The 23,643-nt window shown below is 40.0% G+C and overlaps 2 protein-coding genes across 3 annotated transcripts in view; one reads left to right on the top strand and one right to left on the bottom strand.

Annotated features, from left to right (window-relative positions):
* Positions 1-256: 256 nt before the first annotated feature.
* Positions 257-9,529, top strand: cbarp.L (CACN subunit beta associated regulatory protein L homeolog). 2 transcript variants are annotated; one of them, XM_018225039.2, is made up of 10 exons: positions 257-766; positions 2,307-2,364; positions 3,736-3,878; positions 4,029-4,090; positions 4,175-4,337; positions 4,764-4,959; positions 5,745-5,900; positions 6,039-6,228; positions 7,443-7,602; positions 7,749-9,529. In XM_018225039.2, the coding sequence occupies exons 2-10, from the start codon at positions 2,317-2,319 to the stop codon at positions 8,824-8,826; spliced, it is 2,196 nt and encodes a 731-aa protein (XP_018080528.1). In that variant the 5' UTR covers positions 257-766; positions 2,307-2,316; the 3' UTR covers positions 8,827-9,529. The 2 variants fall into 2 exon arrangements, with proteins under 2 accessions (XP_018080528.1, XP_041441111.1); XM_041585177.1 differs by lacking the exon at positions 2,307-2,364 and having other exon boundaries at positions 260-766.
* Positions 9,530-9,709: 180 nt separating this feature from the next.
* The window catches only part of stk11.L (serine/threonine kinase 11 L homeolog), a gene marked incomplete at its 5' end in the record, with an annotated part of 31,533 nt that continues 17,599 nt past the window's right edge, over positions 9,710-23,643 (bottom strand). Inside the window, 4 exon segments of the mRNA NM_001090289.1 lie at positions 9,710-10,035; positions 15,133-15,335; positions 15,932-16,119; positions 20,853-20,910. Of these exon segments, the coding sequence (NP_001083758.1) occupies positions 15,154-15,335; positions 15,932-16,119; positions 20,853-20,910 (428 nt within the window). The 3' untranslated portion in view covers positions 9,710-10,035; positions 15,133-15,153.

A 23,643-nucleotide genomic window follows, 5' to 3' on the forward strand; every position in this document is an offset into this window, starting at 1 on the left:
TATTCACTGCCCCCCTCTTTCCCATTCACAGCTCCCCCTTCTTATTCACTGCCCCCTCTTTCCCATTCACAGCTCACCCCTTCAATTCTTATTCACTGCCCCCCTCTTTTCCATTCACAGCTCCCCATTCTTATTCACTGCCCCCTCTTTCCCATTCACAGCTCCCCCTTTTTATTCTCTGCCCCCCTCTTTCCCATTCACAGCTCCCCCCTTCCATTCTTATTCACACACTTCTCGCGCAGTGATACACACACAGTGTAAGACTGGACCCTTGTCCAGTGTCAGGATTATTCCATCTGCAAGAGAATATCTAAGGGTAGTTTGATTTCCCACACTAATAGTTTGCATTAAAAAGGCGGCCCATTTATACCAACTAATATAGTGAGTACAGCATAAATAACACGGTCAATGGCAAGGCACCAACACTTTGTTATTGACCGTGAAGTAAAAGGTTACCAAGGTTTCTCTGCTCACAGAATCAGTGTGCCAGTTCCCAGCATTAGGCACACTTCATGCCTCTCCCTCTCAGCATCATGAAAAACCGCGGGCCCTCGCCCCCTCATCTCTCTCAGTCTGCAGCCTGACAGGATCACATGGTTACGGTGGGCGCGGCTTATTCCTCGGGATTCATTCATAAATCTTTGGGCTGGTGACGGAACTGCAGCTCGGAGAGGAACCCGGTGTTGAGAAGCGGGCACCGGTAATAGTGGCATCTGGGGAAGGAAACAAGCTGGGAAACAGCTGGGCCGGGAGCGACAGTGTGGAAGTAAGAGCGGCGCTACCTTGCACATCTGGGCTTTGCCATTGTATAATGAAACACGTATTCCGATTGTTTTATTTTGTGTTTATAAGCTGGTGGGCATGTCATGGGCGCTGCCTAGGAACGATGTGGACATTCTCTCCGTGCGACGCCTTGTTAATATCCGCCTATTAGCTGTGAAACAAAAGGGCTTTTCTGGTGTCTAAGTAACGGGCTGTTTGATGTTGTGCAATTGCCAGTGTATTATCTGGGTGCCAGTTTGCCAGTTGTATTTGTGCAGCCGGCTATTGTATGCCCATTGCCGCTCTAACTTTTGCCTACACACAGCCTTGCTAGGAAGTGGCCACTGCATGGGGATTATGGGTATAAAAAAGGTGTTTATGTTTTAATTCGATGCCTGGTATTGTCACGGCACTACATTGGCACAAGCTATTATACTAACGCTTTCATTATGTTTTTTATGACTTTGGTTTTTATACACTGCCTGAGTGAATGTACAATGGGGTCCTATTACTGCCCAGGTATATTTGTGTCATATTTCTGTGGTGCCCACAATCTAAGGGGCAATTTATCAAGGGGCGAAGTGAATTAGAGGGAATTTCAAAAAATTCAAAGTAATTTTTTGAATACTTTGACCATCGAATAGGATAGTACGACTTCGAATTTACTTCGACTCGAAGTAAAAATCGTTAGACTATTCGATAATCGAAGTACAAAACTTCGACTTGAATACTTCGCCAACTTAAACCTGCCGAAGTGCTATGTTAGCCTGTGGGGAACCTTCCAGTTTTTTGTATTCAAAGGAAAATCGTATGATCGCACGATAAAATAGTTCGAATCGTACAATTCGAAGTACGATCGGAGTACGATCGTACTATGAATAAAATCCTCCGACTTCGAATGTCGGAGGTTTCTATTCAATGGTCGAATTTAGAAGTATTTTCCACTTCAAAATTCGACCCTTGATAAATCTGCCCCTAAGTGTGCAAAGTAGCATATCCAGCTTAAAGTATTATACAACTGGAAAACTACACATATACCAGGGATATATAACTGAATTGTTCCAAACCTATTACATACTCCAAACTATGCACCATGCCCAAGACATACATAATATGAATCCAATGTTTTATGGATGTACAAATATAATCATTGTTTTGGGACTACTTTAAACTTTGAAGTTTGCTCTCCATAGGGATGGGGGTTTGTGCAAGTTCCTCTGAGAGAGCCAAAAAAAAGGAATTCTTCTAAAGCGAATTCCGAAATCCTTTTTTTGGCATACCCTTTCTCCTAAATGTATGGTGCCCACGTTTCTACTGACTTTAGTGTCTGACAAATGTTTCTTCTTCAGCTACCTACTGCATATATGTTAACTGAATACTGTAAGGTCCACAGAATTAGTAAGTCTTCTATGCTTCAACTATAAGTAGCACTGTCTTCTCTGCTCATTTTTCACTTCCATACCACCCACTCCCAGCTCTGTCCTGCCCCCTCCATTCCAATTCTTTCTCTGTATTCCTCTCACTATTTCTTTCTCTTTCTGCAGGTGTAAGATCATGAGCTATGAGTCACCTGCATGGAACAATATAACTGATAGTTCCACGGTGAGGAAAACTGGCATATATATATATATATATATATATATATATACAGATAGATAAATACACACCATTTATAAATATATTCATACACAGCAAATGCACACAAGGTAGACATTTGCTAATATACTTTAATGAAAGAATGTGTTGCCATAAATTTGTATTTTTAGCAACTGAACATCATATGGGCTATGGATGGATGTTCAAAGAGAAATTAATCAGAATAGGTAAGGAAAAATTGAACCAGAAAAATATTCTGTAGCTCTCTGCCCTGCAAAATATTAGAAAAAAAGAAGAATGCTTTATAATAGAAGAGGTATGCTTGACGTTCATATGCCTGTGTATATATGTACATTTGACGATGGATACCTACAGATTAACAAACAATGAACTATAGCTGATAAATTCCTAATTTAGGGTATTTTAATAATTTAGAAGGAAATCCATTGTACTAAAGTAATAACGCTGAAGCACTTCGGTTCCCTGGGTTTGTTAATCTTTAGCCTGTAAAGCCCATATCCCTCAAACTTTGCATGTAAAAAGCCACTTCATGTTGCTGCCTTTTTTCTACTACTGTTGCTGTTGAGACATAACATTATTTTTGGCCAATGAACCCCTTACATTTCAGGCCTCTTTTCAGTTGCTAGTTCTGTAGCTCTGCCTTTTAGCTGGTACACTCTTTTGTTCAACATTAGTTCAGTATATGTCAAACCTACTTTTTGCCGATTGTTTAAATCACCAAAATTATGGCTACCGCATGTTTGGTCCTTGGAATGTAGATCATTAGATTACCACTGTATAAATAAACCCTTGCATAATGGACTTCTGCATATCTTCAAGACTAAAACAGTCTGGATTGACTAGCAGATTGATACAGAGCTCATTATTGCTATTTATACTAATTCCACGAATTAATGGTGAAAAAGAAATAACGCTGTGCTACTGCTTTACGACAGATGCATTGTTTTGATAAAAGATTAGACCGAATGTATCTTTATATTAGTTAGCCCTTTGAGGTAATTGCTGTAGAAGGCATTGGGCTTACTGAAACTGCTAACGTGCCAGTTAGGAGAGAGCTGGTAGGCTCCAACCTACACAGCTTTCTGTGCAAAAGAACTTTTGTTGTCTGGGCCATCATTGTTGCTGTGTGGTTCAGGACTCCAGAAGCAGTGAAAGGAGCCTTGGTCCTAGGTGTGTGCTACACCACTTCCTGGTCAAGACCAGGCTCGGACTTTAAAAAAAAAGTGGGAAGGGATTCCAAGGGGTCTAGGTCAAAATGGGCTTAGGTGCAACTTCCTTCAGTGTAACCACATAAAACACATTTGCATACTTGATGGCTGTAGAACTGACAAAGTCATTCATTTTTTTTTTAACCAGACCACCCCCAGCACGCCCTCACAAGATGGGTATGTTTTACTCTTGGTTCTGCTCTCAATCTTTATTGGAGGGACGCTTCTTCTACTCACTGGGGTACTCATCCTCTGCAAACGCTGCTGTGACTCCCGTCTACGGCAATCCAGGTAAAATAAATATAATATAAATATATATATCTTTCTACACTGGGCATTCTGGATAAAAAAAATGTAAATAGGTTTTAAATGTACATTTAAATGTATTTTCTAATAACACAAATTGATAAATGTTTTATATTTGCATTGTCTGTTTTCCAGACCCAGTGATGATGCAGAAAAAACAAACACTTCATATGTGGATGAATCACAGCCACCTCATGGTGAATTAACATTTGGTAAAAAGAAAACCATTTAATCTGGTACAATAACATTTCTCATTTAACTTAATTTTGCCTGATCTACAGAAATTACAATCCGAGTGGACGATGCTGAATGTTTGTCAGCCACAGCTCTCAGAGATATGGAGTCAGAGAGATTTGTGTGTACAACTTCCAGTGGACGTAGAGTATCATTTAACGAAGGTGCTCTTTCTGGACAAGAGAGGAGAGATAGGGAAAAGGGAAGAAGGTAAGACAAAATAAACATGAATTATGATAGAATGTAAGGTCAAAGAGGAAGATGGGTAAGGGAATAATTCATTAAAAGAAGAGAGATGGACAGAGAAAACAAACAGTAAATGGAAAAGAATGTTGAGGAACCAGAACCCTACAATCTGTTATATCATGATTTTAGTCATGTATATGTGATTAAAGGGGTTATTCGCCTTTACATTAATTTGTAGCATGATGTAGAGAGTAATATCCTGAGACAATTTCCAATTAGTTTGTTGAGTTCAGGTTGCTAGGGTCCAAAATTACTTGAATAAAAGACGAATATGAAGAGGCGAGGGTCTGCATTCTACAACATACTAAAACTGAACGTAAATGTGAATCACCCCTTTAATGCAAATGGCCTGAATGGTATTGCATATTTCTTTCCAACCTTCCAACTCAGGTACACCTTGACTGAAGGAGATTTCCACTATCTAAAAAATGCACGGCTTACATTTCAACCTCTCCCATCACTACCCCCCACTGCTCTACAAATCCTAACCATACATGAGAGTGAAGGTGGGGAAAGCAGCAGCAGTGGAGGAGCTTCTGAGACAAGACAAACTTCTCCCAGCAAATCTAATATCTCAATATATCAGGTCTGTGTGTGCATGCATATGTAACTGTCAGTTCTTCTTTGTACTCTTCCTTGTTCAGCCATTTGTCCAATTTCCTAACTACTCCCACATGCCATCTAGGGATCATCTTTCCACTTATCTTAAAGGGATCCTGTCATCAGAAAACATGTTTTTTTTTCAAAACGCATCAGTTAATAGTGCTACTCCAGCAGAATTCTGCACTGAAATCCATTTCTCAAAAGAGCAAACAGATTTTTTTAAATTCAATTTTGAAATCTGACATGGGGCTAGACATTTTGTCAACTTCCCAGCTGCCCCAGTCATGTGACTTGTGCCTGCACTTTAGGAGAGAAATGTTTTCTGGCAGGCTGCTATTTTACCTTCTCAATGTAACTGAATGTCTCAGTGGGACATGGGTTTCTACTATTGAGTGTTGTTCTCAGATCTACCAGGCAGCTGTTATCTTGTGTTAGGGAGCTGTTATCTGGTTACCTTCCCATTGTTCTTTTGTTTGGCTGCTGGGGGGGGGAGGGAGGGGGTGATATCACTCCAACTTGCAGTACAGCAGTAAAGAGTGATTGAAGTTTATCATAGCACAAGTCACATGACTTGGGGCAGCTGGGAAATTGACAATATGTCTAGCCCCATGTCAGATTTCAAAATTGAAAATGTTTGCTCTTTTTAGAAATGGATTTCAGTGCAGAATTCTGCTGGAGCAGCACTATTAACTGATTCATTTTGAAAAAAACATTTTTTCCCCATGACAGTATCCCTATGGTCTTTGACTGTAGGATGTATCTTCTTAGCCTCCCCGCAGTTCTCCCGCACCGGTGACTCGCCTATCACTCAGTCTAAGCTCTGCTCTTCCTGGAGATATGTACAATTCTGTGGTTGATACCAGCTTTATGGAAACCCCAGTGCACAGACCTCCCACTCCTAGACAGAGCCCAGCCAGTGACAATGTAAGTAATAACTTTACCTTAAAAATGTATCTGACATAGTGAAATATATCTGTCATTGAAGCTAAATGAAAAGCAGGAGATTGCCATGTTCCACTGTTTTACTAGCTTCTTTCTTTCTTTCTTTCTTTCTTTCTTCAGTTCGACTTCAACAGCCATCCTCAAGGGTGTCAAGGGCCAGACATAGGGCCTAGCCGAGGACATGGTGCTGTCCTACATTTCTTCAGCCGTTTGCGTCGCCATGCAAGCTTGGAAGGAGCAAGCCCTTATTTAAAGATCAAGAAATGGAAATTAGGAAATGTGCAGAGAGCAAGCAGCCTTGACACTAGAGGTAAAAAGATAACAAACCTTAGATCAGGCTTAGCACAAATGATGTGACTAATGCAAGGTATACAAAATGTAGATCTAGCCATTCAGCCATATAGGGGGCCCAAAAGTCCAGTTATGTCAGGTGGAGGGACAAATGCCATCAATACAATACAATCAATAAAAAAACAGCTCAGCCAAAAGCAACAACCACAGCCAGATCTGATCATTTATCTTACATGTCCAGTAAGAATCTGTTGTGATCTATACACATTCTGACTGAAATGTCACATTTTTTGGTTCACACACAAGCATACATCAGGACTTTGTGACCAATACCCAATAAACTTTTATGGAGTAATAGAGAAAAATAGTAATGCACAGCAACCAACCCAAAGTTTTCTTTCAACCAGGTGACAAGTGAATATTTCCAGCTCTTTGGTTTCCAGACCTGATAAAAACTTTGTGGAATTTTACTAAATAACTCCAATAGTACAAAGAATTGCAGTGTTTGACGTTTTCTAATTAGTAGCCTTCCTCTTTTCGTCCTGTAAAAGAAAATGCTATACAGGTCAAGAATTAAGAATTGGTGTTGTAAAAGCTTAATAATCAGTGTAGCTCAAAACTGCCCATCAAAAATCTTAATAGTTCATGGTTTTAGAGATTTCCTTTTGTGCGTTAATTGCTAATGCAATCAGTGTCTCACTTATTCTGGCAGGTGATCTACTACTGTCAGAATCAAACATGTAGAGAAGGATCTCTCAAACATTGTTCTGACATTATGCACCTCATTTCTAGGTAGCAAAGTTAAAAGAAAATGCTTTTAAGGAGAAGGAAAGATCAAATTGCTGGGGGCTATTATAATCACATAACAGTTACCCCAGGCTGGTGCTCTACTTCAAAAAAATGCACTTTTCAGCATGCCTGTAGAGCACATGTGCATTACATAAATCTTTGGGAAAATTCTGTACTGAGCATACAATCACCCTAAGGAACACACTCCTAGAATAGAAAGATGATTGTGGTATGTTGCATAAAAAAGAGAAAAACTTTTTTTAAAAAAAAAAAAAAAAGAGAAAAACACTAGCTTGGCCAGTAACTAGAATCACTGGGGGTGGGGGTGCTACCCAAAAGTATAGCATCAGCACTGAAAAGATAGGAATGTATTCACAGTTTAAAACGATAAGTTAGTAAGAACTAATGTGGTTTTATTAACATCACTACCATTTTCCATTGAAGGGTCTCCAAAACGGCAACAGTTTCAGCGACAGAGAGCAGCAAGTGAGAGTGCTGAACGAGATGATGTTATACAGTATATTGTTCACACACAAGATACCTTTCCATCTTCTTCCGGACACGTCATCTCACAGCATGGGACCCCACCACACTCTCTCGGCAGGTATTCTTCTATGTATTCCCACTCAATGATCAGCTTTCTTTTCCCCAAACATCCTTCCCATTCCTAGGCATCATACCCCTTTTCTTGCATCCACTTAATAGGGAAGAAATACTTTGCCCTGACCATGACCTTTTCATACTCTGCAGGTTAGACCATGGGGCAGAAGGCTCTCTATCAGATTTAGGGAGCACTGAGCAGGCACAGCTTCCCCCTCAGTGTGACATTTGGAGCTTACGTGCATCTCTGGAGCTTTGTGCTTCTGACCAAAGCAGCAGTAACAATGATCGGGACTCTGTGCGTAGTGATGCAGATAGTGTGAGCTCTTTGAGTGGACTTCCTAGCCTTTCCTCTCAGGACCTGCCAGATGGCCGACCCACACGTGGTTCAGAGTCAGATACAGGATCCCGAAAACTACTACAGATGGACAGTGGTTATGCTTCTATTGAAGCCCCCTGTCGCTCTGCAGAGGAGCCATGTAGCAGTCCTCGTGACAAAACTGCATCTGAGAAAAGACTGTTTTTCACATATGCTGGGAGAAAAGGCACTGTCTTTGAGAGTTTGGAAGGCCGCTTATATGAGCAAAGTACTTCAAAAGGTGAAGAAGAAGCTTGGCATCCACAAGGCCTAGCATCAGCCCCACCAGAATCCATCTCACAACGCGATTACAGCATTGACGAGAAAACAGATGCACTATTTAATGAGTTTTTAAGGCATGACCCCCAATATGATGACTCTCCTCTGCGTATGAAGCATCGATCTCGTGCCCATCTCCGTAAACAGTGGCAGAGAACAAAGCAGTATAGTGACCCAGGCGTGCGCTATCCCCCACCACTGGACAGACACCGTGCACAAGCACTACACAGAGGAGACAGTACTAGCTACCTGTCTGACACACGTTACCACAGCACTTTGCCAAGGATTGCAAGCTCCACAGATGAAGAAGGGGTTGATGGCTGTCTGCAAAGTTCTGCTTCACTTTCTCCTGAAGACAAAATCCAGGCAATTGAGGAGGAGCCCAGCGAGCATGGGCCATGTCCTGAAGATCCTCGATGTGCCCCAGACCCTGATCAAGATTATGGTTATGGACCTCAAACCACAGAGCTACTGGAAAAGATAGGCGTTGGGTTAGAGGAGCGGCTATACCCCAGTGTACAGAGGACAGCACGTAGTCCTGAAAGACTTTGCACTGTGGCACATATTTCACCAGATCACAGTCCAGTGTAGAACTGCTGAAAAGGGAAAAGAACGCAGAAATCTGCAGCAGGGAGGTAGATATTTTGTTACTGAACAAGTATAACATTCATTACTTCCAAACACTGCAGTGCCAATTAATGTAAAAACAGTAGTAGCAGCTCACTCATACATTTTATATATACATACACAGATACCCATCCTCTCTCTCAAGTTGCCATATTGTGCGATATGGACACTAGGCATGACTGTAAATACAAGCAGCGCATCTGCAACATGAACAAAACATCCCTAAAAACACATACAGCATGAAGGTTCAAATTGCATCATTTACACAGGAGCACAGAAGCTGTAAAAATTTCTTCCAAGCAATATAAAATTTCTTCCTGACTACTAGATAATATGCACTGCCCTCAGGAATTCTGCACCAGAGAGGTATAGCAGGACGGTATGATGAAAAGGCTCCTCCAGCTCTCTTTTCGATTGCTGCCATTCTGGATCTCCATATCCAAAAAAAAAAAAAAATATTGAGTCACAAGGAATGATGGAGTAAGAGATGGATAGCTGCATAATATTGCACCTGTTTTTGGGGTGGAGTGTATTTATTTTTTTAAGCAAATTCTTGTTTCTGTATATATGAGTCAGTTCTTCCCTTGTATTCTCACAATTGCACTCTGTGGGGTACTTTTTCCCATTGATAGATATTCCCTTATTAAATTACCAATTATTTATTAAACTGATCTCACAATCTGAAGGGTTATTTGGGCACTGAAAAGCCTTTAGACCAAAAGAAGACTTTCTATAGAAGGCTAAAGCCCTCTCCTTAGGGACAAAAACCAAATAAAGGAACTCATGGAGTCAAAAATAATAATGAACACAAGGCTCTATTTTTCCCCAAATCCACACACGCAAAACATCACTGAAAGGGTCCGATAAACCCCATTTGCATTTTATTGTATAAGGGTTCAGGAAGGGCTGCAGGTGGGATTACCCAATTTTTTATATAATACGTGGGTATACAGCCAAATGAACAAGGGAGATAGGATGAGTTCAAGTCATAAAGTGCAGCGGCCTCTGCAAAGTCCTAGAGGTCCAGAGAGTTGACTGGGGCAGATGGTGAGGCAGGGAGTTAGAACATAATTAATTGACGAGTCCCTCTACTGCAGCAGTTTTGATGTTCACTCCAAAATGGAAGAATCCTTCCCAAGGAGGAATCCCAAAGAACAGCTGTAGTCTGCACCACTAGAAGGAAAGGAAAATAGATGAATATGAGATCACCTGCAGGCTTGAAATGTTTCTTCAGAGTGAGAATTTTGCATGGTAGGGGATACAAAAAACAGATTAACAGATACATGTTTCTTGCAATTCAAAAACACTTTTAAATACAATGAATCAAAAGAAGAAATATACAAAGAAAATGACAGGTGATAATGGAAGGCAAGGACAACAGCACGTCTATAATCTGTCGTCTGCAGATGGTACTTTGTGAAATGATATTTACAGCTTGAGTAAAAGCTAAACTTGCCCTAATTTCTGCACTACTCTGCAATGAATGTAGCAACATGGGGTGGCAAGATTATTCTTGGATAGAACACAAGGACAGAAACAAAGAACAGCCAGAAATGTAAATGAAATACTCCAGTATTTAGCCAAGTCTGTTTCAATAATATGTTGACCATGTGTACATATGATGTGCATATGGTCTACTCTAGAAAGCAAGGTGTAGATGAATGCAAATATTGAATTAGAAATGCTCACTACAGATTTTGCAGAGATGGCAGGAGTGGTTCAGGGGGAATTACTGAAAGATTCTGCACCCAGTCACACTAAAAAGAAGCAAGCTACACAGATAATATAGAATTCATCTGGTCAAATCAGAAGCTAGAATGTGATTTACACTATAAAAAACAGCCATTTTAGTTGGTGTAGACGAGAGAATTCTCTCGTCTTTATTTTTTGTTTTAATGTACTTTTTTTGTCAGCAGATCTTGATTTAACATGTTATCTAGTTACTAAGGGTTAATTACCCCAACAGCCAGAAAGCAATTTTGAAATCAAAACAAAAGATGAATCGTAGAGAGCCTGAAAAAAATTGAATCTACGCAGTCAATTTGGTTTTGGTTGCCCCGACAACCAGAAATAATTTTGCAGTCTGGAAACAGCCCGAATAGTAAGGATTATAAATAACCAAACCAAAAAATAATGAAAAATAAATAATGAAAAGTTGTTTAGAGTAGGCCCATCTATGGCACTATATAAATATATACATACATTAGTTCTAGCTTAAAGGAGACATATTATGTAAAAAATAAGAATGTGCCAATGCATTAAACTCTTGGATATAGTAGGAATGTGCTTTAAAAAGTTGGGTTTCTGGTTACTTTATTGAAAATTTCAGCAAAAACCCTACTAGTCCCACTTCCTGCCTGCTGAATTGTCTAGCAGGGGAGCGGTAGCACTCAAGAACACTGCACTGTAGAATAGGGACCAATCAGCATCTAGGCTGACCTGATAGGAAACTGAAGCCTGTCTTTGTTCGTGTGACTGCAGGGCTGTGATTGGCTGTCCCCCCTCATACTGTGCTTCTGGCAGGGACACGCCCACCCTTCACCTGAAACAGGGACCAGAGAACATCTATGGGGAGCTCAAATAAATGGGCTAATTTTGAAGTAGACATTGTTAAAATTTGTTTTTTTTTAAATGTATCCTATATGTCTCCTTTAAAGGTTAGTTAAGAGAGGGATATAGGGTGAATAATTATTTGCCGTCTCAAGATATTCTGGATATTGACTGATTTCCTGAGCTAAGAAGTGCCCTGACCAAAGCTTGAACCTTCAAGAGGAGCTGGAACTGGGTGCTAAAGTAATTGTCAAGGGTTAATAAATCGGTAATAATATAGTGAATAAAGTACCCCCTCTTGTAAAATATAAGGATATTACTAGTTACCGAGGAGTTTCATGACCATATAAAAACACGAGGCCGAAGGCCGAGTGTTTTTATAAAGGTCATGGAACTCCGAGGTAACTTCTAATATCCTCATATTTTACAACTGGGGGTACTTTATTTATTATAATACACAAATTTCAGTGAGTCATGTGACAGAAATGACATCAGAACTCACCGTTTATAACTGATGACATCAGAACTCACCGTTTATAAGGATATAATTTACAAGATATTCATGGCTTTTGTGTATTATAAAGGTATATACTACTGGACAATCAAATGTACAGGCCCGAAAACTCATCACAATCTGAGTAAGTGATATACAAACTGGAGAATTTTATCAATTATAAGGGATACTTTATAAATACATTTCTACATCATTAAAACACCAATTTTGGCATTGCACTATCCTAAAAATTGTCAACCCAAAGCTTAGGAAGTCTGATTGGTGCAGGCTCCAGGAGCAACTCAACTTCCTCAGCACCTTAAGGAGCCTGCCTTGGGAATCAGGATGCTGAACCACCAAAACCAAGCTTTCAGGTGACACATTTTTAAAACAGTGTCAGTATAAAAACTAGTACAGATATGGGATCCATTGTCCAGAAATCGGTTATCCAGAAAGCTGGAAAATGGGAAGGCCATCTTCCATATACTCCATTATAAGCAAAGAATTTTGAATTTTTAAAATTCATTTCCTTTTTCTCTGTTATAATAAAACAATACCTTGTACTGGATCCAAAGTAACATATAATCCTCATTGGAGGTAAAATATGCTTAGGGCAGAGACACATGGGAAGATTCAGGAGATTTAGTCACTTTAGTTACTAATTGACTCTTCTTCGGGCGACTAAAAAAGAAGAAAAGCCTTCACGCCGGCTAGAATCTAAATCGCCGGCTGAATGGCACTCGGAACACTTCGTTTTCCGAAGTTGCCTCACGAGGAAACTTCGGGCGACTTTGGCTTGAAATATTTTATTTGGTTTTCACAATCAACCATAAAAATCAATATGATAAACAAATAGTATGCAGAATAAGAAGATTAATACAATGACATATTATACAGAATGTATAATTTACAATGAAGTAATATGTAAAATAAAATAGAAACAAGAACTAACTATCACTAACTAAGCCAGTGGACACATAGACATTCTGAAAAGAAAAAGCCCATTAACGGGCGACTTTGGAAAACTAAGCACTTAGAGTGCCATCCTGCCGGGGATTTAGTTGGCGTGAAGGCTTTTTGGGGAGATTAGTCGCCCGCAGAAGAGGCGATTAGTCGCCGGGCAACTAAATTTCCCTGAATCGTCCTGTGTGTCTCTGCCCCTAAAGCCCAGAGATCCAAATTACCAAATTTTTTACACAAGAAAGAGGAGCCATAAAATTCTCTCTACTTAGGTTTACAGATATATGCAAGGTCAGCAATAAGTGGGGCTACAATTATACATTTTTAGTAAATTTAACTAAGCTAGTTTACTACATCCAGCATAGATCTACAGTCAGTGTTTTGGAATTGTAGCAGGAGCAACGGCAAAACTCTAATGCAGACAAAAATTAAAGCAAAGGGGTGAAATGAAGAAAACATCAAAATATGAAATAAAGTAAAACTATTTTAAAAGAAGCAGCGTCAAAGAAAGACTGTATAAGCTATGTGGGTGCAAAAAGACCTAGTGCTACCAATCAATTTTTTGAACTACGCATGAGAGTTAGCAAACTGAAGCTGTGGCAAAACAAATTTTAGAATTGAGCAGCCCATAGGAAATTGTAGTTGTGGCTTTGGTACTGCTCCTCATTCTACTGGCCTGACCGGTAAAAATTATGCTTGATCCCAATGTTATTAATAGGGAAAAAAATCTAAACATACAGTCAGGCCAGTATTTTTTCCCAAAAAAGGTGGCAACCCTACCTGCATCTGAGGCCCTATATCTGGAGATTAGTTAAAGGACAGGTACAGGCACAATGCTGGAAAACCCAAAGCTGTATCAACACTGGACTGTAATAATGTTTATCAAAGAAGCCAAAAACAATAACATTTATGAAAGATCTGGGTTTAGTATAAAATGTGCAGTTTGCCCACGGCAGCTACTATTCTAAATGAATGTGTAGAGTAAATAGATGCAATGAATGAAAAAGAAAAGTAGTGGAAATGGTTAATCTATGTAAAAAAAAAAAGGTGTCACACAGGAGTAGCGGAATAGATGTGGAGAGTGCTGGAGATGGAAGAGCAGGGGGAAGGGATGAACAATGAGCGTCACAGAGGACTTGCTGTCACAGGCAGTGACTCATTCTCTGTTGGATATGAATGAGGACACCTCTTATTCAGACCTCATTATCTCTGCTGCTTCTCACTTCTGCCGCCTACACAATACCGGTTCTAGCTTATGATCCCACCCTCCCCCATCCCACAGCAACTTTGAGGAACCTGGAAAACTACCTTTGTAAATATAAAATTACATTAAACCTTTATGTGTCCAGAGAAGGACCATTAGTAGTAACACGTTGCCCCCCCCCCCAATCCCTGGGCTTCTGTAACAAGGCCAGTCTGCTGCTTCAAGGTCACTGTAGCACACTCAGGGCTGCCATCAGGGGGGCACAGGGGGTACAACTGCACTGGGCCCAGGCCTGAAGGGGGGCCCAGCAGTGCTGCACTTTTAGAAAGAGCCGCACCCCCCTTGACAGTGCCGAAGCTGCGCCGCCCTTCCAAATTCCTGAACCCACTGAAAAGCCAAACAGCCGAAGTCCCGAAGCGGCAAAAAGACCCGAAGTCACAAAAACAGCCGAAGTCCCGAAGCTGCAAAAAGACCCGAAGTCACAAAAACAGCCGAAGTCCCGAAGTGGCAAAAAGACCTGAAGTCACAAAAACAGCCGAAGTCCCGAAGCGGCGAAAAGACCCGAAGTCACAAAAACGGCCGAAATTTAAGTCCCGAAGAGGCGAAAAGACCCGAAGTCACAAAAACGGCCAATTGGTGGCCACCAATGTATTATTTTAATATTCTATAGGCTCCTGCCACCAATGTTTTTTTAAAAAATATTCGCTAGGCCCCAATTTTTTTTTACTTGTAAGGGGGGCCCTGGCACCAATGTTTTTTTAAAAAAACTTTTATGGGGGGCCCTGGCGCTACAATTTTCCAGTGACCAGTGTGCTATAGCGACCTTGGACTGGTTATAGATTATTCTGAGCCTGAGCAGGGGGTCTTATAGGCCGTTTAGCATCTGACACCTGAAAAGGAGGTTAGCAGGTACAGCACGCTAGTACTGTATGAATATATTCTAAGGCAAATATTAAGTTAGTGTATAAAACTAAATGCCATATGAAGATTTTCTCTCCAAAAACAGTACAGCATTCCCTAATGACCACAGAAACTTCCACATCTGCTTCATAATGTTATATACCTTGCAAAGTTGTTCCCCCAGTCACTGTTGTTTGCAGGCAGATAATTTTCGTACTTTGCTTCCAGTTGTACTGGCCTTGCGCTGTGATGAAGAGCTGACCCTTCTTTCTGTTTTGAGCTGGCTCTCAGTGCCATTCATACACAGCTGCTTTGAGGGAGCGGTGCTCTGTGTCTGTGCAAAGTAGTCATCCTCAGCCACCTGACCTAAATTGGAAAGGAATCACAAAACACTGGTCAAAACAGAGGCATTTTTCTTTGAAACTTACCTTTACATCCAATTTTTATTTAATTTTTGGCCAATATCACCCTTTCGAGGCAACAGAATGTTGTACTGGGATTATTCTGAATTTAGATTTTCTTTTGAGAGCACATGTAGTACAGAGGAAGGAACCAGTTACACATAGTTCGTTACCCCTTCCTTGCTCTCAAGAGTTCAAATGAATTTAGTCCCCTTAATTCTTTCTCTAATGAATCAGATGGCCATTGTGTGACCTGTATCTGCACTTGTGAAGTGTTTTGGAATCCGGTGTCCCTTGGTTCTGCTGAAAGACATCTCATGCTATTCTGTATGTGTCCAACCCTGCTTACAGTCATAATAGGAAATATTCGCTCTCTGGAGACATTATAATTGGTGAGCAACAGTTCTCCAGTTTGATGTGTAGTTAATGCAATACTATGCTGCAGCCTGGAAAAACTCACATTATATATAGTTTTTAGAGAGAGAGGCCAACAAATTAGGGCATTGAAACAAATCTTGCAAAAATTTCATAGGGTTGTTGTGTTTAGAATAACCTTTTTACCTGGCACTGTGAAATCCTGTGTATAGATTATATCATCTTCAAAATCACACAGATCCTCCTCCTCACTATACCCGTGCAGATCCTCCAGATAAGGCACAACTGTTAGACTTCTCCAGCGGTCCTTTGTTTCTGGGCTGGGAGGTATGGGAACAATGGGATCCATATGAGGGTGTTTCTTCCGGAACCAGCTGTGAGCAATGTAACATATGGATGTTTTTTTTTTTTAAATCTTATCTATGTAATAATTACATTTTACATTAGAGTAATCACAAAAAAATGCTTTCCTTCCAACATATGAGTACAGTACATCTTTTTTAGACGTTATCACAGGTTAAAATAAATAAACCTTCCCAAATGAATTCTTTCCTTACACCCTCCTGTTATCAAACTACTAAGCTGTTTCCATATACAGTACGAGACCTGTTATCCAGAATGCTTGGGGCCTGGGGTTTTCCAGATAATCGATCTTTCCATAATTTGGATCTTCATACTAGAAAATCATGTAAACCTTAAATAAACCCAATAGGATGGTTTTGCTTTCAATAAGGATTAATTTTATCTTAGTTGGGATCAACTACAAGGTACTGTTTTATTATTACAGAGAAAAAGGGAATCATTTTTAAAAAATTTGATTATTTGGATAAAATGGGAGTCTATGGGAGATGGACTTTCCATAATTTGGAGCTATCTGATAATCCATCCAATACCTGTATTTATATCTTGTTCTCAACCAATACAATTCTCTCAGTGAAGATAAATGCATTGTGATATCTAATAAATCACTTTAGCCACTTGAAAAGGAGTGCCGAGTGCTGGTCCTTGCCACAGTTTATATAAACAATTCTGACTGTGCACATGCATTACATACATTATATAGGAAAAAATGTACCCCTTATTGTAAAATACAAGGATATTATAAATCACCAAGGAGTTCCATAACCATAAAAGCCAGAAGGCCAAGGGCTGATTGCTTCTGTAAAGTCAAGGAACTCCGCAGTGACTTCTAGAATTATTGTATTTTACAACAGGAGGAACTTTATATATATCATAATACACAAGTTTCAGTGATTCATGCAACAGAAATTACATCACTAAGTGCCTATAACTGATGACATCACCAAGCACTGTTTATATAGTAAAGAAAGTACCCCTATTGTAAAATACAAGGCTATTATAAGTCATTGAGGAGTTCCATGACCATATAAAACAGCCGAGTGCTTTTATACAGGTCATGGAACTCCAAGGTTATCTCTTATATCCTCATATCCAAAAAGGTACTTAATTTATTATAATACACAAGTTTTAGTGAGTTACGTGACAAAAATGACATCACTAAGCTCCATTTATAGCTCATGACATCACTAAGAGGCGTTTAAAAGTGTCAGGGGGCCTATTGGCTCGCAGCGGGAGAAGTCTGGACCAAAGAGGAAGCTTCGGGTAAAAGTCCAAGTTCAGCGTATCCAAAAGGGGTCAGACGAAAGTGTAGTCAAATTCAGGCAAAGGTTCAAAAGGCAGGCAGCAAGAATCATAGGCAATGTAGAAGTCAGGAAACCAGGAAACAGGAATTTAGGGAACTCAGGAACACAAGTCAGCAAGTCCTATAATCAGGCATCGAACTGTGACCTGGAAGTTCTTTGGTTTACATATTCCGCACCTGGCGCATGACGTCATCACGTCGGCGTCAAGGTGCCAGCATCGACCCACATGGGTCATGGGCGCTGCCATCTTGGACGTGGCGGCACCGGGAGCACCATCGGCACTCCTGACAAGCATATAGATTACAGGATAGTCGTAACATTTGTGTATTATAAGGATATAAGTATAAGTGAATGATCATTACATTTCAGGGTATTTACATTTAGAATCAAAATGACTACTTTCCTTGAATGCTTGGACACTATTTGTCCCCCCTGGCAATAAATGGGCTATCGACCCTACATAAAACTTTTGTCCTTGGTAAGCCCACTGTGCATACATTTTTATATTTATTTTCTAACATTTCTTCCAACCAGCTTTCTTCACCTTATCTGCTCATCAACCACCTTCTTCTGTCCCATCCTCATCCCTTAATCTACTTTGTTTTCTTCTATATGCTCTTTCACACACCTTGTTCACTTTTCCTCTCACCACTTTAAAAATCACATTTGTTTTTCTGAATTTCACTTTTTTTTTTTCTATTTTTCACATGCGGTATGAGAAAAAATGTATTAAAAAATAATTTAACAAAACTTGCTGTTTCTGTTCCTTTGAGCTTACAGTCTACAAACTCTGTCTGTCCTTGCTCCCCTATTCTTTGTAGTTAAGTGCAGCACATAGAGAGAAGTGAAGTGACCCAGTTGCTGTGGTAACCAAGTGGAGGGTGGGTGATTTTTGCATATATTGTGCACATCTCTCTACGCTCAGAGGATGAGTCACACAGGATCTTATAACAACCCTGTCACCAAAAGGAAACTCACACAAGGATAGAGAGAGAAGAGAGGCTTAAACAAGATGGATTAATAGAACTTTGAATAATGCAAAAGTAGAGCAATACGGCAAAGAGAATAGAGCATTTCTGAATCAAAATATTGATAATATTGATTATATGAAATAGCAGATTAACTAGAGAGAGAGATTAACCAGAGAGAGAGAGAAGAACCCTGAGATATATTCATTAAGCATCACTCAATAAAGTAAGCAAAATGCTATATATTAAAGGTGACCTTTTAGCCCTTTTAGGGAAGAAAGATGGAATTCCATAATCACCATTCCTGTATGTTACTATATTAACCCCATCGTGCCTTCACCCTACCAAAGGGAGAATGGGAATGCAAGATATATGGGCATAGCATAAAACAAGGAAGATGGAGAAAGAGGACAAAGACATTAAAAAGAGTGGAGACTAGAGATCAGAGGAGGAGGAAAGTTATAATCACTGGGGAGTGCCTAAGATTCTGGAAAAACAAAAAAAGAAAATGTAAAAACATCAGCAAAAAGAGAACAGTTATATGTGAAAGACACATATACAGGTATGGGACCAGTTTTCAAGAACCTGGGGTTTTCCAGACAACAGTTCTTTCCATAATTTGTATCTTTACACCTTAAGGGTCAGACTACACGGCCGAATTCTATGTGGTTCCGTCGGATCCGACGCTGGGCGACAAAACGCACGCGCCAAGTCGGATGCGACAGGAACAAGGTAAGTTATATAAAGTTGGATGGTGTTGCAACGGTGATCCAAGGCGACGCGACTGTCGGATGCAAATGCTGCAAACTGCGTCTGCATCCGACAGCCGTGTCGGATCACCGTTGCAACACCATCCGACTTTATATTACTTACCTTGTTCCTGTCGCATCCGACTTGACGCCGTGCGCTTAGTCGCCCAGTGTCGGAGCCAACCGAAACGCATCGAAGGCGGCCGTGTAGTCCTACCCTTAGTCTACTAGAAAATAATTAAAAATAACATTATATAACCTCAATAGGCTGGTTTTGCTTTTAATAAGGATCAATTATATCTTAGTTTGGATCGAGTACAAGCTACTGTTTTACTATTACAGAGAAAAAGGAAATCATTTTTAAAAAAATTTTGGATTATTTTGATAAAATGGAGTCTATGGAAGACAGATATTCTGTAATTCAGAGCTTTCTGGATAACGGGTTTCTGTATAAGATGCCATACCTGTACTAGGCTGGTGGTACTAATCCTTCCAAATATCTACACACAACCTAATTTATTGATCAACACTGGGCAAATTTTCCCTGTAGACAGGAACCTATAGCAACCATCAGTGACTGGCTTTTTTCAGGCAGCTGCAGGTATAACCATGAATGCAACTATCGATGGGTTGCTGCCCATGGGAAAATTTGCACAGTGTTGAAAAATGACCCCCACTATGCCCGTCCTTAGCACTTCAGAAGTTTGCTCTCGGCATGCCTGCTTACCCACTACCTATCATATGCAACTGCCACATGCACAGTACAGGCAATGCACCCCCTCTTCAGCTCCTCTGTCCGATTCAGCCAGAAGTGTCCAGTGGTGGGCTGAAGGGGTTAAGTGGTGCCGAACGCCCCCTGAAGCTGGTGCCTATAGAGAAACTACAGCTCTGCCATAAAGTCATTTGCACTGGGGCAGACCAGTTTATACCAAACACAAAGGTGAAATATATAGGGCAATGGAACCAATCTATTGTTGCTGTACCAAATAATAAAATACATAATTTCCCCTCCGAGACAAATTGGAAAGGTATCAAATTGGGTTTTTTTCAGCCTTCCACTTTTAAAAGGTTGAACTTGATGGACGTGTGTCTTTTTTCAACCTAACTTACTATGCAACTATGTATTTCAGATTGACCTCACTTCAAGTATATCTAAGAGCACATTTTCTGTCATATCTTAAAAAAATAATTCCTAACAAAAACTACACAGTCTAAGGTAACCACAATCCTCCATCAAAGAAAAAAAAAGTAGAGAAAATATATGGCAAGCATTCGTATCTGTGCTGTGATCAATTTAAAGCAAGCATAATTGAAGAGGGCTACTTTTCTCACACACACGCCAGAGAAAATCCTTATATCAGCTTGTGCGTGCAGCAGCAGCATCAGTCTCCAGTGGAATACACAGTGACGCAGAAAGGTGGGGGAAGGGCAGGAAGCAGAGAGTTATCCATGCAATGAAAATAGAGTAGTTAAGTGTGGCTTGAATACAGAAAGAGGAGACTTACGTGACACTCGCAAAGAAAGTGGATTGAAGGTGGGTGTCAGAAACACCGAAGAAAGAGAAAGAGTGTGTGTACATTACAAAGAAAAAAAGATGGAGGATGGTAGAAATTGCATGCAGTAGAAAATGAAGGCACACCAGCAAGAATAAAGGTATCAGAAGAAAGACTAGAAGTAGAAAAGATGATCCAGACTAAAAACCGAGAAACACTGTGTTTAAACTCACTTGTGCTGACGGATCTGTTGTATTGAGAACCTCTTGGCTGGGTCGTACTCCAACATTCCTAGAAAACAGTATAACGTTAATTTCAATATACCCTTTATGGACTGGGACAGGAGAGAACAATAATCATAATCTTGGCTAGCTCGGACGATGTTTGGCAGAAAAAAAGCTTAAACATAACAAATACAGGCATGGGATCAGTTACCCGGAAAGCTACAAATTACGGAAAAGCCACCTACCATAGACTCAATTTTATCCAAATAATCCACATTTTTTAAAAAAAAAATATTTTTCTTATTAATAATAATAATAATAATAATAATAATAATAAAACAGTACCTTGTACTTGATCCAGACTAAGATATAATGAATCCTTTATTGGAAGCAATACCAGCCTATTTAATGTTTAAAATTATTTTCTAGTAGACGCAAAGTATGAAGTTCCAAATACTGGAAAGAGCCATAAACCAGAAAACCCCAGATCTGGAGCATTCTGGATAACAGGTCCCAAACCTGTATAACTGTAAAAGCTGTTTTATAGCTATCACTTCCAAAAATATATACTCAGGACATAATGTTGAAAACACCATGTTATACAGGTGTGGGATTATTATGCAGAGAGTTTGTGACCTGAGCAGGGCTGGATTAAAAAAAATGTGCACCCCTTGGCCGCCCAGGTATTTACACCCACTCTGCTGCCCTAGGCCCTGGCCTCTGTAGCCTGACCACAAATACAGGCCTGAGCCTAAGGTTTTTCTGCATAAGGGATCTTTCTGCATGGATATGGTTGTCTCTCCGATTCCTGTCCTTACCATACCATAAGAATACTAAATATTATAAAAACCCTATATGAATGCATTGTCATCACATGGCAAGGTTTCCATATAATCGATTTTGATATAATCGATTCCATATCTGTAGAAGAAGCAGTCATGTATATAAAAAGCCTGATACAATCCCCTCTCTGTAAATGCAAGCCGTACTTAGCATCAGATGCTGTGCACATGCTTATGCAGTAGGGTTCATTTCAATCAAGTACAGCTGAGGTGCATTCAACTCTGTGTGTGCCAACAATAACACTGGAATTCTGTGCAGAAGCCAGAAAACTCATGGTGATTTGTGTCCAAAAACTGTACTTTGCACTCTGTACCCCACAAGTGCACCTTAAATTTGCAATCCTTCTGCAAGACAAAGTCTGCATTGTACAGATACATGATCAATTATTTGGAATTCTTGGTTTTTTCCGGACAAGGCTTTTTTTTTTTTTTTTTCATAATTTGGATCAACATATCTAAACTACACCAAATACAATTGTTTTGCCACCAATATGGATTTATGCAGCATAGTTACCAATACCATCAAGTACAAAGTACCGTTTTATTATAACAGAAAAAAAGGAAATCATTTAGAAATTTTGTATTTATTTCAAATTATTTATTTACTTGCTTACATTCAAAGCTTTCTGGATATTAAGCTCCAAGAGATCCCATACCTGTACTCGATATTGACTGTTATCACTGCTTACGATGCGGGTGATTTTAAAAACCCACTATCACCCGATATTTCATAAAAGGCACTAAGGTTGCCCAGGTGCAGTAACCCACAGCAACAAATAAGATGTTTTTAAACGGGTGACCAGCAGGCCCGGATCTGTGGAAAGGCCCCCCAAGACCCGGGCCTAGGGCAGTAGGATTTTAGGGGGGCAGCATGCTGCCCAACCACACCCACATTGGTTTAAAAACACTGGGGATGCGCTGGAGATACAATAATTTCTTTAATTTTCCATGTGCCAATCTTCATTGCTCCAGTCCCAATGATGAAGATTTGCACAAATAAAGGATCGACAAACTGAAGTGGGCCTAGGGGTGCCCACTATGTAAATCTGAACCTGGTGACCATTAAATGCTGAAGGGCTGCTAGGAGTTACTGCACCTGGTCAAATTAATCTTTTATTACATATATGTTCCCTTTAAGAGTCCTAAAGCTCCCAATCTTTGGAGAGTTGAGGAGAATTACAAAGGTATTGCCTTTGTGCAACTGTAATACCTTAACATTTTTTTAAATTATTTTTATTTAAGAATTAATTGTACAAAGTCAAGCCATCTCCATGTCAGAATAAATATCACATTGACATTGTTACAGACAGTTTCAGTAGAAAACAGTGAAGGCAAAATGGGGTAAAGTATATAGTCCATATGTCATCTGGATTGTGTTACCAATATTGCAGAGTCTTCCCTGAGTAGTCCAGGAGATGGGATGTTTAATGCATTCTGTTCCAACAACATGCTTCTGTTATTTATATAACCATTAACCATAACAAAACAAAAGAAAAATGAAAAGATCATGGAAAACACTCTGTCTTTATGAGATTTCCAATATCATCAGCAAGGCCCTTTATGTAGGTCACTATGAGTGCACTCCCTGATCCCATTTCCTTAAAGGGATCCTGTCATCTGTAAAAAAAATTTTTTTCAAAACGCATCAGTTAATAGTGCTAGTCCAGCTGAATTCTGCACTGAAATCCATTTCTCAAAACAGCAAACAGATTTTTTTATATTCAATTTTGAAATCTGACATGGGGCTAGACATTTTGTCGAATTCCCAGCTGCCCCCAGTCATGTGGCTGTTCTTAGATCTACCAGGCAGCTGTTATCTTGCGTTAGGGAGCTGCTATCTGGTTACCTTCCCATTGTTCTTTTGTTTGGCTGCTGGGGGGGGGGGGAAGGGAGGAGGGTGATATCAGTCTAACTTGCAGTACAGCAGCAAAGAGTGATTGAAGTTTATCAGAGCATAA

The sequence above is a fragment of the Xenopus laevis genome, chromosome 1L (genome assembly GCF_017654675.1).
Source record: "Xenopus laevis strain J_2021 chromosome 1L, Xenopus_laevis_v10.1, whole genome shotgun sequence".
Taxonomy (NCBI): Eukaryota; Metazoa; Chordata; class Amphibia; order Anura; family Pipidae; genus Xenopus; species Xenopus laevis.